The sequence below is a fragment of the Mus caroli genome, unplaced genomic scaffold (genome assembly GCF_978045245.1).
Source record: "Mus caroli unplaced genomic scaffold, Mus_caroli_1 scaffold_3, whole genome shotgun sequence".
NCBI classification, from domain to species: domain Eukaryota; kingdom Metazoa; phylum Chordata; class Mammalia; order Rodentia; family Muridae; genus Mus; species Mus caroli.
The window spans coordinates 71,804,911-71,821,087 of record NW_028227258.1 but is presented as its reverse complement, the minus strand read 5'-3'; the positions used below and the strand labels follow the sequence as shown (position 1 = coordinate 71,821,087).

Here is a 16,177-nt window from a genome sequence, read left to right as displayed (position 1 = left end):
ACTGGCTTCTCTTCCAAAGGATGCAGGTTTGATTCCCAGCACCCACATGGCAGCTCACAATCTCGTTCTCAGGGGATCCAGCTTCTTCTCCTGGCCTCTGAAGGAAACAGGCACATACATGGTTCACAGACATATGCATTAAAAAACTAAAATACGCTCTCCGAGCAAGATGGCTGGGGGTGAGGGTGGAGTGACTCTCGGTCAGCCCCATCTTTCCCGACAGGATCTCGCCACATTGGATGTTACCAAGTTGACACCACTTTCACATGAAGTTATCAGCAGACAAGCTACAATTAATATTGGTACAATTGGTCATGTAGCTCATGGGAAGTCCACCGTGGTGAAGGCTATTTCTGGAGTTCACACAGTCAGATTCAAAAATGAACTTGAAAGAAACATTACCATCAAGCTTGGATATGCTAATGCTAAGATTTATAAACTTGATGACCCAAGTTGTCCTAGACCAGAATGTTACAGATCGTGTGGAAGCAGCACACCAGATGAGTTTCCTACAGACATTCCGGGGACCAAAGGGAACTTCAAGTTAGTCAGGCATGTTTCCTTTGTTGACTGTCCTGGCCATGATATTTTGATGGCTACGATGCTGAACGGTGCAGCAGTGATGGATGCGGCTCTTCTGTTGATAGCTGGGAACGAATCATGCCCTCAGCCCCAGACTTCCGAACACCTGGCTGCCATAGAAATCATGAAACTCAAGCATATTTTGATCTTACAGAATAAAAGTGATCTGGTAAAAGAAAGTCAGGCTAAGGAACAATATGAGCAAATCCTCGCATTTGTGCAAGGAACTGTAGCAGAAGGGGCACCAATTATTCCAATTTCTGCTCAACTGAAATACAATATTGAAGTTGTCTGTGAGTACATAGTGAAGAAAATACCAGTGCCCCCAAGAGACTTTACTTCAGAGCCCCGTCTCATTGTCATCAGGTCATTTGATGTCAACAAACCTGGCTGTGAAGTGGATGACCTTAAGGGAGGTGTAGCTGGCGGTAGTATCCTAAAAGGAGTGTTAAAGGTAGGCCAGGAGATAGAAGTGAGACCCGGTATTGTCTCCAAAGACAGTGAAGGAAAACTCATGTGTAAACCAATCTTTTCCAAAATTGTGTCACTTTTTGCGGAACATAATGATCTTCAATATGCTGCCCCGGGTGGTCTCATTGGAGTTGGAACAAAGATCGACCCCACCTTGTGCCGAGCTGACAGAATGGTGGGACAAGTGCTTGGTGCAGTTGGAGCTTTACCTGAAATATTCACAGAACTGGAAATTTCCTATTTCCTGCTTCGACGTCTTCTGGGTGTACGTACTGAAGGAGACAAGAAAGCAGCAAAGGTCCAAAAGCTGTCTAAGAATGAAGTGCTTATGGTCAACATAGGCTCCCTGTCGACAGGAGGAAGAGTTAGTGCAGTCAAGGCTGATTTGGGCAAAATTGTTTTGACCAATCCTGTGTGCACAGAAGTAGGAGAGAAAATTGCCCTTAGCAGAAGAGTTGAGAAACACTGGCGTTTAATTGGTTGGGGTCAGATAAGAAGAGGAGTGACCATTAAGCCAACTGTAGATGATGACTGAAGACTTCAAGTTAAACAATGCCTTGGGAAGGAGTTGGAATTTCTTTTACTAGCCTAGGGGTATATTTTCAAAGCAATACTAGAAAGAATTAATTTCCCAGCTCATTACCTTACTAGTAGCAGCTATAAATTTATTCTTATATTTTGGCGATGAAAATGTAACCTCTACTTTTTTTTTTTCTTTTTATTGATTCCTTGTTTGACATCATGTATTCCAATCCCACTCATCCTCTCATATCCAACCTTTGCCCATGCAACCTCCCTCAAAGTAGCACACAAACAACAACAGAACAAAGCATAGAAAACATGCCATCGTGGAAGCTGTAGCTTCTGTGACAACACCAATGTTGGCTCCTCATCGGGACTCCCTCCAGTTATCCTGTTGCTGCGCCTTGGAACAGCAGGGTGGCCCTTTCACGATTCCCACCATTCGAAGATGACATAGATTTTAGGGTGGGTCAATTCAGAGCCCCAGATAAGGGCCAGGATGGTAGCTGAGCTGGTCAGCTGGGGCCCATTCTTCCAAGTGCTGCAGCTTGTGAGAGCCTGGGCCAATTCTCCCTACAGAAGGTGGCAACGGGGGAGGGCGGGCGTCCCATCCACACCACCTCATAACAGACGAGTGGCAGGGCCAGCTGTCCAAAATGCTGTATCCAATGAGGGATGGTGGCAGACCTGCACAGCCTCAGACACCCAGTGTTCTCTAGTGGTAATAATAAGCCATGGACACTGACCCACCACTGTGGATCCACAGACTCAAACATGGCCCCGATGGTAGGGATGCCCACTTATAACAGGCTACTTCTCTCCACCCTTGAGCCTTCAATTCCTTTTTCTCTCCCATCTGTCATGGTGACAAGCAGGTATCTATGCTTATACACTGGAGGGCAGGACTGTGGGAGGTCTACAAGACCTTGTGTTCCTCTTCTCATGCTGTGCTGCCTTGCTGTAATTTGATTTTTATGAGTCCTAGGCATAAGCCATCAAGCTAGGATGAACAAAGGACTGCCATCTGCTCTGCCCCTGATATAGAACAATACCACCAATAAGGGGTCTCTGCTGGTTGCTGGGGTTGTAACCTACTTCTAATCAATGAAAGTTTGAAGAGAAACTTGGCTGCAACCAGTCTTTGGTATAGCACTTGTATCATGAACCTGTCTAAGATGAAAATGATCTCTTCTCAGGATTCATCTGTGAGTAGCTCCATAGTGAAGGGCAATTAGTAAAGGCTAAAGACTTACCCCTTTATTTGTCCTTCTATTTGGGGTTCTGTTGTCAGAAATTTGAAGGAATACGACCAGTGGGCTCAAATGAGCACCACTCTTAGAAATTGTGTGCCCATTCCCTTAACACAGGTAGATGTTTCTTATCCGTTTCCTGGATGGGACCTTAGGAATCCAGTGCCCTGAGACGATGTCTTTATTATTTATGCCTAGTATCTCAGTCTTCCCACACTGGCAAAGAGTACAACAACTGGTGGTTAGTGATAACTGACAAGGTTCTGTCCAGGCTGCTTTTTTGAGGTCTTTGTTTTAGTAAGCTATGAATGGAGCAGTCTTGCATGATGAATAAACACTCTACCATTGTCTCCACTGCCCCTAGCTGTAGTACTGGCTGATAGGATTATGGTGGAAATTGTGTTATTGGTAATCTTTGAGCCTTGAAAGAGGTAGAAATTGTTCAAAAACTGTGTCCTCTGGTTTCTAAATCTGTTCCCCACGTGCCTGCAATTTTCTTGTGCTGTGCATTTTAAATTAATCATGTTTTTTCTTAATTAAATACTCTTTCACAGCAATGATTTCCAACTCTGGCTGACATAAGAATCGCTGGGGAAGTTTGAAGGGGGAAAAAAAAGCTCTGTGGTGGAGTCCAGGCTTTGATAGGTTTTTTTTTGCTTTTTGAGACGGGGGTTTCTCTGTGTAACCCTGGCTGTCCTGGAACTCACTCTGTAGACCAGGCTGGCCTCAAACTCAGAAATCGGCCTGCCTCTGATTTACACACAAATGGGATTTAGTGCCACAATTACTATCCTGTGCTCTTCTGGATACTGCAACTGTCCTAGAGAGGTTTAGAACTGTGGCTGTAAGTCTTGAATTTTGAGGAAACCTATTGATATTAAGTATTTGACTCTAAAAAGTTGATGTATTGGAACATGAAGAAAACATTTAAATAAAACAAGATTCTGAACCAAGAAAAAAAAAAAAACTAAAATACGTCTTAAACTCTTGAAGGAAGGAAAGAAAAGGAAAGAAAAGAAAGAAAAGAGAAGAGAAGAGAAGAGAAGAGAAGAGAAGAGAAGAGAAGAGAAGAGAAGAGAAGAGAAGAGAAGAGAAAGGGTGGCTTGCTTTCTTATTTGCCACCTGTTTGCTCTAACCTGTACAGCAGGGCCTATCAGCTATGGGGGAAAGTGGAAGAAAGAAGGGAAGAAAGGAGAGAGAAGGATAGACATAGACGGAGCTGGAGCTGGAGACGGGGTAGGGGTAGGGAGGTGGGCAGCTGGAGAGCCTTTGATTGACAGAGTGCATCTCAGATGGTTTCATGACCATTTTCAAAGTAATTTGTGAATATTAGGAAACTATTTCTCACTATCTCTCTGTCTGTCTGTCTATCTATCTATCTTTATGTGCATTAGTGTTCTCCATATATGTCTGTCTGAAGGTGTCAGATCTTGAAGTTACAGTTATGAGCTGCCGTGTGGGTCCTGGGAATTGAACCCCGGGTCCTTTGGAAGAGCAGTCCGTGCTCTTAACCACTGAGCCATCTCTCCAGCCCCTTTATATATTTTTAAAACTTACAAAAAGTGGACTGATTAGATTTCTTAGTGGGAAAATGGCCCTATTCCAGGGTCAGGAGCTGTGTCATTCTGTCCCTGTCAAGGCCGTGCTGAACCTGGCATGAAAACAAATTTTTTAGCTTATTAAAAGTTAGCTGGGCTGTCGAGATGGCTCAGCAGGTAAGGGCCCTGACTGCTCCTCTGAAGGTCCTGAGGTCAAATCCCAGCAACCACATGGTGGCTCACAACCACCCATAATGAGATCTGATGCCCTCTTCTGGTGCGTCTGAAGTCAGCTACAGTGTACTTACATATAATAATAAATAAATCTTTAAAAAAAAAGGTTAGCTTTGTCTGGACATGGTGGTGCCTTTAATCCCAGCACTTGGGAGGCAGAGGCAGGTGGATCTCTGTGAGTTCCAGGCCAGCCTGGTCTACAGAGTGAGTTCCAGGTCAGGCAGTCTACACAGAGAAACCCTGTCTCAAAAAACAAACAAAGAAACAAGCAAACCCAATAAGAACAAAAGTAAGCATTGAGTCAGGAAGGAGCTTTGATGATTTCTTGCCTATTTTTCTTTCCTTCCTTGTTTAGAAAGTGGCTGCAGCCTTGATCCGCCTGCTTGTTCTGGAGAACATATTTCTTATACCATCCCACGATACATATCTCTTAGTAGGAGCCTATATTAAATACAGAGTGGCAAAAATGGTTCAAGGGAGAATGACAGGTAAGATGGCTTAGCTTTTGCCATGATTCACTCTCCTTAAGTCCTCTTTTGTGGTAACAGAGAAGGCTGTGCACCGACCACCAGCAAAAAACACTTTGTCTTTCTGATCTTGTAATAAAATACTTCTAAGTACCCAAACTTTGCATATCTTGAAGAGCTTATTGATATTGTGCGCTCAGCTAGCGATGCTCAGTAGACAGGGCACTTGTGTTCACTGTTAACATGAGAGCCCAGGATTTCCAGATGATGGGGCAAGTGAAAGCATTTATCAGAGGGTCTTGGACCCTTGTGGTGCTTCTGTAAGAGTTGGTTCTTCCCTTTAATAGCCTATGGGTTGTTTAAACCCGTTAAATTAGCGAAGTTATGTGGACTCCATTAACTAAGTCCTTCCCATTCTTTCTTAGCGCTGATCTATAAGTCATTTTTACAAAGATTTATCTTTTTTTTGGGGGGGGGGTTCGAGACAGGGTTTCTCTGTATAGCCCTGGCTGTTCTGGAACTCATTTTTGTAGATCAGGCTGGCCTCGAACTCAGAAATCCACCTGCCTCTGCCTCCCAAGTGCTGGGATTAAAGGCGTGCACCACCACCACCCGGAGGATTTATCTTAATCATGTGTAAATTTGTGTATCTCTGTGGTTATGTGTACATGTGAGTGCAGGTGCCCACAGAATCCTGAAGAGGGGCATAGATCCCCTGAAGGTGGAGTTACAGCTGGTGTGAGCCACCTGATGTGTGCTGGGCACTGACCTCTGACCCTCTGAACCTCTGGAAGAGCACTACACCTCCTTAAACTACTGAGCCATCTGTTTAGCCCCACTGTTGCTTGCTTTCTTTGTTTCCTTCCTTTTTTTTTTTTTTTTTTCTCCTTTTTGGAGGTAGTGGCTCTTTATTCCCCTGGGTGTCCTGGAACTACGCTGTAGACCAGGTTAACCTTGTACTCACAGTGATCCACCTGCCTCTTCCTCCTGAGTACTTGGATGGGAGGTGTATGCCACCATGCCCAGCACTTGCCATCATTTGAGCCAGTATCTCAGGCAAAGTCAGGCTGATCTCAAACTCTCCAAGTAACTCCTGGTCTTCCTGCCTCTGCCTCTTCTGGGATTACAGGGTGCAGCAGCACCTCAGCAGCTCATTTTTTTTGTTTGTTTGTTTGCTTTTTAAGTATATAAGCCAATGGTTAGATCATAGCATCCTTCTCTCCAGTGTTGTGCAGAATCATCATTGGAAACCAGGCATTAGATACAGAGCCTGCCATTGATCTCAGTGCAATGCCCTGTCTTTCTCACACAGTGCACTGGGACACCCTTATCCCTAGAGGAACTGCTGCTGTTAACTTGTGTCTGCCTTTCATGTCTTACAGAGGTAAACTTTCCCTTGGAACATTATACATTAGAACTGCAAGACCACAGACTTACCAATGGTGGACTTCCGTCTAGAACAGTGGCTCTGTTGGATGAGAAAACAGCCATGGTGACTGCTGTCCAACTGGGCCAAACTAACCTTGTCTTTGTCCACAAAAGTATCCTTTTTTTTTCAAGTTTAGTGGCCAATCTACATCTCTCTGAGCACACTAGGCATGGTTCTTGGTAAAATACTGCCGCAGACCCTCTGGGTCCCTGTGTCTGCGTAAAATGGGTCTCTAGAGTAGGTGGGCAAAGGTTCGGATTAATTTGACAAATAGATACACACACAGGAGAGGTGTTGAATCTGAATGTAATTTTCTGGTCGAGCCTCAGACTTTATATAATACAGAGAATTATCAGGAGCTACAAATCACAAATAAGACAAAGTACACTGAAATTTACCAGATACAACAGAAAAGAATTTGCAGGAACTAATTAAATGTTTACATTAAGGATAACAAGCCCTGCCTAAGATCAGCCTAATGCCAGGCAAGAATTTCACACTTTAGTGTTAATAGCACCAGGGGTTTTTAACTCTTGACAGGCCTCAAGAATAATGTGGTATCACGGAACTCTAAATTCTTAGGTCTTGTAAAACTTTATCTTGTCTGGAGAATTCCCCATTTATCAGGATAGTATATTAACTCGCTCTTGGCATGGAATGTAGTCTGTAATAAAATCTTTATCTCAGTGAGAATTTTAGTCTCTTTCTGCAGACAACTGAGTTAATGGCTCTGATTTATTGTAGTGCTTAATTAGTTACTGAATAGGTTAAGCTCCCTGCTGCTATCTGGGATCTTGGAACACTGGGAAAGGCTTTAGCTAATTCAGAATACAATCTTAAAAGGCATTTACAATAAGGTAATACTAAATAGAGTGCACATGGATCCATACACTAGACTAACGCGGGAGTGGAAAATTTATTTTATGGTTTAGGGGAAACGCCAAACTCCAGGAGGGAGTTTCTGTGGAACTCTTTTCCTCGTGGGCAGCTTTCAAGCTTTTGCTTGTAAAGCTGATCCAACTGGAGAGCTTGCTTTCATCAGACTCCAGGAGGAGAGCTTCCTTGAAACTCTTTTCCTCATGAGCAGCTTTTAGGCATTCCTGCCTGACAGGCTGACTCCACCGGAGTGCCGTGGCAAAATACCTTATTAAAAGTGATTGCGGGCCCGAGAGAGATGGCTCAGTGGTTATAAGCAATGACTGCTCTTCCAGAGGTCCTGAGTTCAAATCCCAGCAACCACATGGTGGCTCACAACCATCTGTAATGAGATCTGATGCCCTTTTCTGGTGTGTCTGAAGAGAGCTACAGTGTACTTACATATAATAAATAAATAAATAAATCTTTTTAAAAACGAGTGATTGTGGGGCTGGAGAAATAACGCAGTGGTTAATAGCACTCACTGCTCATCCCAGTTCAGCACCCAGGTCAGGTGGCACCTGTAACTCTAGTTCCAGGGTATCTGTCCTTTTCTAGCCTCTAAGGGTCCCTTCTACACATAGCAGCCTCTTGCCTCATCCTTTTTAATATTAGGATTACATTCATTTGTTACTACATCTGGCTTTTAGTCATTTTAAGGTGTCTATGATGTCATCTACAGAAGAAATGAAGTCACTGAATATTTGTTTACTGGGCACCATCTGTGTGTCAGGTGGGTCACTGATTCCCTAGCAGAATTCTATGGTATTTTTTTTTTTTGTATGCCAAATCTATAACCAATCTAAAAAAGCCTGAAAGACTAATGTGGTGCCAGAACTAGAGGGATGGCTCAGAAGTTAAGAACACTGGAAGACAGAGGTTTGGTTCCCATGTCCACATGGTAGCTGTAACTTCAGTTACAGGTGGCCTATTTCTTCTGGATGTCTCAGGCACTGTGCAGGCACATGATGCAAAGACATATGTCGTGGTTGGAATATGCTCAGGCCAGGAAGTGGCACTATTAGGAGGTGCCACTTGCTGGAGAAAGTGTGTCACTGTGGCGGTGGGCTTTGAGACCCTCTTACTGCTCATGAGACAGTCTTCTGTTTGCCTTCAGAATAAGATGTAGAACTCTCGGCTCCTTCTGCACCATGCCTGCCTGCTTGCTACCATGCTTCCGGCTTTGATGATAATGGACTGAACCTCTGAACCTGTAAGCCATCCCTGATTAAATGCTGTACTTATAAGACTTGCCTTGGTCATGGGGTCTCTTCACAGCAATGGAAACCCTAACTAAGGCAACATACTGTGCATGCAGGCATCCATGTAACATAAAATAAAAATAATTTTAAAGTTAAAGAAAACTAAAAAACTTTAGCAGTAGGAAGTCTGGGTAACATTGTCAATAAAAATAGCTCAGTTTTGAAAAGAAAGAAAGAAGAACTGGTAGAAATTAGAGGAAGACACAAAGAGAACTATTTTTTGGAGGCAGGTCTCATGTAGCCCAGGCTGACCTCAGACTCATGGTTTAGCAGGTGATATCCTTGAGCTTTGGGTCCTCCACCTCTACCTCCCAGGTGTTGCAGCTGCAGATGTGCACCACACTTGTGGTTTGTGTGGTGCTGGGAATGGACCTCAGGGTTTCATCTTGCTGTGCAAGCCGTCTAACAGTTGATCTGCATCCCAAGAGAATGAAACGGAAACTTGCAAATAACTGCAAGTTAAAGAGGAAGAAGTTGGGGCTGTCAGGGAACAGAGCAGTTTGCTGATAGAAAGTGAAACGGAGAAGACCAGGGGAGTGAGTCAGAGGCCATGCATGTTATTCTGGTAGCAGGACTGGTTTCCTGTAGAAGCCATTCTGATGTTTCTTCACCTGTAAAATGAAGGCAATGTTATGTTTCTGAATTTCACTCTACTGCTTATATTTTGCTACTATATTCAATTATGTATCAGAACTCACCTAGTCTAGGTAGTTGTCTAAACAGTCTTTTTTGTTGTTGTTGTTTTTTCGAGACAGGGTTTCTCTGTGTAGCCCTGGCTGCTGTCCTGGCACTCACTTTGTAGACCAGGCTGGCCCCGAACTCAGAAATCCGCCTGCCTCTGCCTCCCGAGTGCTGGGACTAAAGGCGTGTGCCACCACGCCCGGCTCTAAACAGTCTTTAATTTGAACAGCTAAAAGTAATTACCAATTAGTATGCCAATCACACATGCACGTGTGTGTGTATGTATATATATAATATACATATTTTTATATCATTTGAAGGCATGAGAAATTTCCTTTTTTTATTTTATTTTTGTTTGTCTTACTATGTAGCCCAGGCTGGCCTTGAATGCAATGAGTAGCCCAGGCTACCCAAGAGCTTAAGATACTCCTATATCCACATCCACTTCCTGAATGCTAGACTTAGGCCTGTATTACTAGGCCTACTTAAATATACCTAAAAGACTGTTTTTCTTCAATGCTGAAGACTGACACGGTCTTTATAAGAACAGTTTATAGCTGAGTTACATCAATCCTTTTAACTTTTACTTACCATTTTATTTATTTTTCTATTTTCTTTACTCTTTCTTTCTTTCTTTCTTTCTTTCTTTCTTTCTTTCTTTCTTTCTTTCTTTCTTTCTTTCTTTCTTTCTTTCTTTCTTTCTTTTTTGGTTTTTCCAGACAGGGTTTCTCTATGTAGCCCTGGCTGTTCTGGAACTCACTCTGTAGACCAGGCTGGCCTTGAACTTGGAAATCTGCCTCCCTCTGCCTCCCAATTGCTGGGATGCTGGGATTAAAGGCATGCGCCACCACTACCCGGCTATTTTTATATTTTCTTTTATTGGTTAATTTTTTTGACTGGGTCTCCTGTATCCTGGGCTTCCCTCAAACTTGCTCTGCAGACCTTGAACTGACTCTCACGTCTTCACTCTGTACCTTTCGCAGTGCTGGGCATGGAACTAGGCACAGTGAATGCTGGGAAAACTCTATACCAAAAGAGCTTTAGGGGTCATTTATCTTTTTTTTTTTTTTTTTTTTTTTTAAATAATGTGTAAGTACACTGTTGCTGTACCAGAAGAGGGTGACAGATGTCATTACGGATGGTTGTGAGCCACTACGTGGTTTCTGGGATTTGAACTCAGACCTTTCAGAAGAGCAGTCAGTTCTCTTAACCACTGAGCCATCTCTCCAGCCCAGGAGTCATTTATCTTTGAGAGAAATCATACTTCTGATATTGGGACAAACCTGTGTTTCTTCCAGAAAGTAATTGTATTTAACTATTGGCGTCTCTAAGTAAGCTAGAAATATTTTTAAAAAATTATATGTATTTATTTTATTTTATTATATGTGTGAATGTTTTGTGTATGTGTGTGTATGTGTGTGTGTGTGTGTGTGTATCAAGTTGCATGCCTGATGCCTGAGGAGGCCAGAAAAAGGCATTGGATGTTCTAGTACTGGAGTTACATATGGTTTTAAGGCACTGTGTGGGACTGGGGGTTAAACCTGGGTCCCCTGCAAGAGCAGCAAATGCTCTGAGCTGAGGAGCCATCTCTGAAGCTCCTACAGGTATTTTTGATGGCAGAGAGAAAAGTAGTTGGTACTGAAGGTTTGCTGCAACATTACAGTGATGGTGCTGCCGCCGTGCGCTGGGCGTGCTGCTGGGCGGCAAGTGTCGCCCAGCTTTCCAACCCCACCACACTTTCTATTTCAGACAGATGTCTGTCCTCTTCCTGACTCAGTGGGAGCCTCAGATTTAGATTCAGGCAGAAAACAGAAAAATTCCTGCATTCCATATTGAGCTTCTCTGTGTGGATTTTTTGTTGTTGTTGTTGTTGAAGAAATAGTTCTGTAGCTGAATGAAATTGAAAACCACAGAACATGTTCTTTCCATTTCATTTTCCTCAAATTTGAAATTCTGTGTATTTGGGTGTTTTGTCTGCATCTGTGTCTATGCACCATATATGTGTCCAGTGCCTGAAGAGGCCAGACGAGGGTGTCAGAGCCCTTGGGACTGAAGTTATAGAAGGCTGTGAGCCACGTGGGTGCTGGGAACTGAACCCAGGTCCTTTAGAAGAGCAGCCAGTGCTCTTAGGGTCTGAGCATCTCCCCCTCCTGCCCCTGGTTTTTTTGTTTTGTTTTGTTTTTTAAAGATTTATTTATTTATTTATTTATTTATTTATTTATTTTAGTATTTATTTTATTTATATGTGTACACTGTTGCTGTCTTCAGACACACCAGAAAAGGGCATCAAATCTCATTACAGATGGTTGTGAACCACCATGTGGTTGCTGGGAATTGAACTCATGACCTCTGGAAGAGCAGTCAGTGCTCTTAACCACTGAGTCATCTCTCCAGCCCCCCACACCCCTGTTTTTATTATATTATTTATGTGTGTATATGTGTCTATGGAGTTCAGATAACAACTTGAAGTCAGCTTTCTCTTCTTACCATGTGGGTCCTAGGGATCAAACTTAGGTCTTCAGGCTTGGTGGAAACCACATGTTACTGATTGAGCCATTTTTTGGAGCCTGCCTCAGGCTTTTCTTAGAAGTATTCATATTTTAAGTTTTGGCTTTCCAAAGAAAATAAAAAGACAGGCTTTTTATTGTATGGGTTTGTTTATACATTTATTATTATGTTTTTCTTCAGAGGCTCACCTTTCTTTACCTAATACTGACTCAGAAAATTTCCTTAAGCAAAAATTAAGATGTTCATATGCGCTCTGTGTCTGGACTCCCAAACTCTACCATATATGTTGTAGAGCCTGGATTTTTAGGTAACTAGATAATGACTTTCAGAAAGTTGATTGTTTAAATGAAAGTATTAAACATAAATGAATTCTGTACAATGAATGCATTAACCAGAAAAGGGCTGCCAAAGTTCCAACATTCCTTTCCAGATTTGAATTCAAGCTGACTTTGATGTGTTTCTTCCCTTCCTCCTTCTCTCTCTCTCTCTCTTTCTTTCTCTCTCTCTCTCTTTTCTTCTTTCTTTCTTTCTTTCTTTCTTTCTTTCTTTCTTTCTTTCTTTCTTTCTTTCTTTCTTTCTTTCTCTCTCTCTCTCTCTCCTTCTCTCTCTCTTTTCTTCTTTCTTTCTTTCTCTCTCTCTTTCTTTCTCTCTCTCTCTCTTTTCTTCTTTCTTTCTTTCTCTCTCTCTCTCTCTCTCTTTCTTTCTTTCTTTCTTTCTTTTTTTGTGTGTGTGTTTTGTTTTCTGAGACAGTTTTCTTTGTAGCCATGCCTGTGCTTGAACTCCCTCTGTGGATGAGGCTCGTTTCGAATATACAGAGGTATATACAAAATATACCTGCTTCTGCCTCCTGAGTGCTGAGACTAAAGATCTGCATGACCAGGCCCCACTTTGGTGTGTTACTTCTCTGTTACTGTGATAAGACACCACGACTAAGACAACTTATGGACAGAAGGCTTATTTGGGGCTTAGTTTCCAGAGGGATAGAGATCCATCCTTATCATGACAGGGGTCGTGGCAGCTGGCATTCACATCTGTATCCACAAACAGGAAACAGAGAGCACACTGGGGAAGTGGGAGGCTCCTGAATCCTTAAGCTTGCCCTTGGTGCCATCTTTCCTTCAATAAGTCCTTCCCAAACAGCTATTAACTGGGGGCAAGAAATGCCTGAAACTTCTTGGGGGGGCATCTCATTCAACACACTTGGTCACCGTGTTTATCACAACAGGAAAGTAACTAAGACATGATGTGTCTTGATTGTTGTTTGTAAGAGTGAAACATAACCAGGAGTCGGTGGTAGCCCTTTAGTTCCAGCATTTGGGACGCAGGAGCAGGCAGATCTCTGAGTTGGGGGCCAGCCTAGGTTACAGAGCAATTTCCAGCACAGGCAGGGCTACACAGAGAAACCCCAGAACCCCAAAATACAGATAAAACCAAAAGAAAACAAAGCCAACAACAACAAAAAGCAAAATATCTTTTTTTTTTTTTTTTTTTGCTTTTCGAGACAGGGTTTCTCTGTGTAGCCCTGGCTGTCCTGGAGCTCACTTTGTAGACCAGGCTGGCCTCGAACTCAGAAATCCGCCTGCCTCTGCCTCCCGAGTGCTGGGATTAAAGGCATGCGCCACCACACCCGGCGCAAAATATCTTAAAAACATTGTGGTGCTGAGCATGGTGGCACACACCTGAAATCCCAGCATTTGGAAGATTGAGACAGGAGAATTGTCAATTTGAATTTGAGGCCAGACTGGACCACATTATAGATGCCAGACCCACCCCTCTTCTACCCATAACACCCCCCCATCAACAAAAACCTGGCTTTATTAATATTCCATCAGGGGAGGGGGAGTGCTCACAATAGCCCATCCCTCCCTGAGAGGCCATAGCTGCCTAACGGTTCTTTTTTTTTTTTTTTTTGGTTTTTCAAGACAGGGTTTCTCTGTATTGCTCTGGCTGTCTTGGAACTCACTTTGTAGACCAGGCTGGCCCCAGAAATCCACCTGCCTCTGCCTTCCGAGTGCTGGGATTAAAGGTGTGCGCCACCATGCCGGGCTACCTAATGGTTCTGGTTATATCCCTTGGTGCTGCAGCACCTGTAAGCTCCGATGAGTAAGTAGCCCTCCTGCACACATGCTCATGCAAGCAACTTAAGTGTGTGTGGTGTGTGTGTGTGTGTGTGTGTGTGTGTATGTGTGTGTGTGTGCACTATGTGCATGCCTGGTGCCCATGAACATCATTAATAGGGTGTCAGACTCACTGGAGCTGGTTAGAAGTGAGTATAGGTTGCCAATATGGGTCTGGGACCTCAGCTCAGGTCCTTTGCAAGGGAAGTCAGCATTCTTAACGACTGAGCTGTCCTCATCGCACAAGGAGCAGGCACACACACACACACACACACACAAATAAGAGAACTTGTTGGAGAAAAAGCTTTGAGAAGGAGTCGAGGTGCATAGAGAGGATGATGGGACAATAAAAGGACATTGTACATTTATGTAACACTGAAAGAGTAGTGGGGATTGTTGCTGCCATTGTTTTGAGACAGGCTCTCACTGTGCATCCCAGGCTGGTGTAGAAGTGCTATGTAAACCAGGCTGGCCTTGAACTCACAGAGGTCCACTTGCCTCTGCCTCCTGAGTCCTGGCATTCAAAGGGTCCTATCAGTGCTTTGCTGCTCTGAAAAGACACCATGACCTTGGCAACTCTTATAACAAAACACAGCTAATTGGGGCTGGCTTATAGTTCAGAGGTTTAGTCCATTATCATCATGGAAAGAAGCACGGCAGCACACACACGCAGACATGGCAGAAGAAGGAGCTGAGAGTTCTACATTCAGATCTGCAGACAGCAGGGAGAGAGAGAGAGAGAGAGAGAGAGAGAGAGAGAGAGAGAGAGAGAGAGACTGACTGGACCTGCAGAGACACAATTCTTCCATCAAGGCCACACCTCCTACCCTGTCAAGTAGCACCATTCCTTAATGACCAGGCTTTCAAATATATGAGCCTCTGGGGGCCACTCTTGTTCAGACAACCACATGTGGCCTGAAAGAATAAAAATTTAAAAACAAGTTAAACAAACAAACAAACAAACAAACCCCACAAACAGGGAAGGCCAATGAGACCTCATCTCAAAACCTAAAACAAACAAACAAACAAACAAAAACAAAAACAAGGTCATGAATCAATAATATAATTTATATAATAAGTCTTTGAGTTAGAAAAAAAAAAAGACATTATTCCAGAAAAAAAGTTAATGTCCTTAGGCAATACAGAGCAACCAGTGTAATGTACTTGGTTCTTGTTTACATATATGCCAGTATTTTTCACACTTAATACAACTAAATTAAACCAAGCACTTTGGAATCATAAATAGTCACACAGCTTGTGGGAGGGAAGTAAGATCTGTTCTGAGCGCCAGCTCCATCCACCAGCTGTAGCTATGCATTTAAGGGATGAAGACATAAGAACAGGGTTTGGGGTGTGTGCTGGAGAGGTGGCTCCGGGATTAAGAGCACCTGTTGCTCCTGTAGAAGACCCAGTTCAGTTCGCAGGCTCCAAGCAGCTTTTTAAGTCATGCACAAAAGGAGGATGAACCTCTCGCACTCTCCATTCTTGCAGGCTTCAGCATCCATCCTGGAGGCCGATGGAGCCTAGAGGTGGGGCAGGTGTACGTCATCACAGTGGAAGTGTTCGACAAGAGCAGCACAAGGGTCTACATTTCTGACGTGAGTCGCTCCTTTGTTTTTGGTCCCTGTTCTTTCACTGAGACAGGATCTCATGGAGCCCACGCTGGACTTTTAACTAGCTTTGTAGCAGACCACGGCTTTGAGCTCCTGATCTTCCAGCCTCCACTTGAGCGAGTGCTAGGATTTCAGGTGTGTGTGCCCCAGGTCCAGTTTTATGTGGTTCCAGGGATCCAATCCGGGGCCTCAAGCATGCCAGATAAGCACTCTCCCAACTGAGCCACACTGCAGACCTCTCTGTCTTCCGTTATTGTGGACAGATCCTGGCATGCGCCACCCATCTGTGTGGCAGAAAGCCTTCTTTTTTTTTCCTTTGCTCCCAATCTTGGCATTTGTAAATGTATGTAAGTTATTACCATTAACTAGTGCTGCCCTTGGGGAACAGGAAACTGGAAGTCATAGTATGATCAGAATTACAGGAAGGAGTTGAAGAGCCCAGTAACAGCTGGAGACAAGCCTCACCCTGCATATCCACACGCTCACTGTCTACCACAGAGATGCTCACTCTCCACGTTCTGTGGTCATGAGAGTGACATGTGAACGTCAGGTGGGAAATGTGCCTCTGCTCAGAACAGCCAGGGTTTA

At 43.6% G+C, this 16,177-nt stretch overlaps 1 protein-coding gene and 1 pseudogene across 1 annotated transcript in view; both read left to right on the top strand.

Moving 5' to 3' along the window:
- Positions 1 to 16,177, top strand: part of Nup210l (nucleoporin 210 like) — a 117,204-nt gene that overhangs the window by 15,610 nt on the left and 85,417 nt on the right. The window contains exons 6-9 of the mRNA XM_021157946.3: positions 4,953 to 5,085; positions 6,447 to 6,605; positions 12,098 to 12,166; positions 15,468 to 15,574. Of these exons, the coding sequence (XP_021013605.1) occupies positions 4,953 to 5,085; positions 6,447 to 6,605; positions 12,098 to 12,166; positions 15,468 to 15,574 (468 nt within the window). The remainder of the gene's footprint in view (positions 1 to 4,952; positions 5,086 to 6,446; positions 6,606 to 12,097; positions 12,167 to 15,467; positions 15,575 to 16,177) is intronic.
- Positions 163 to 3,385, top strand: LOC147005596 (eukaryotic translation initiation factor 2 subunit 3, X-linked pseudogene; annotated as a pseudogene).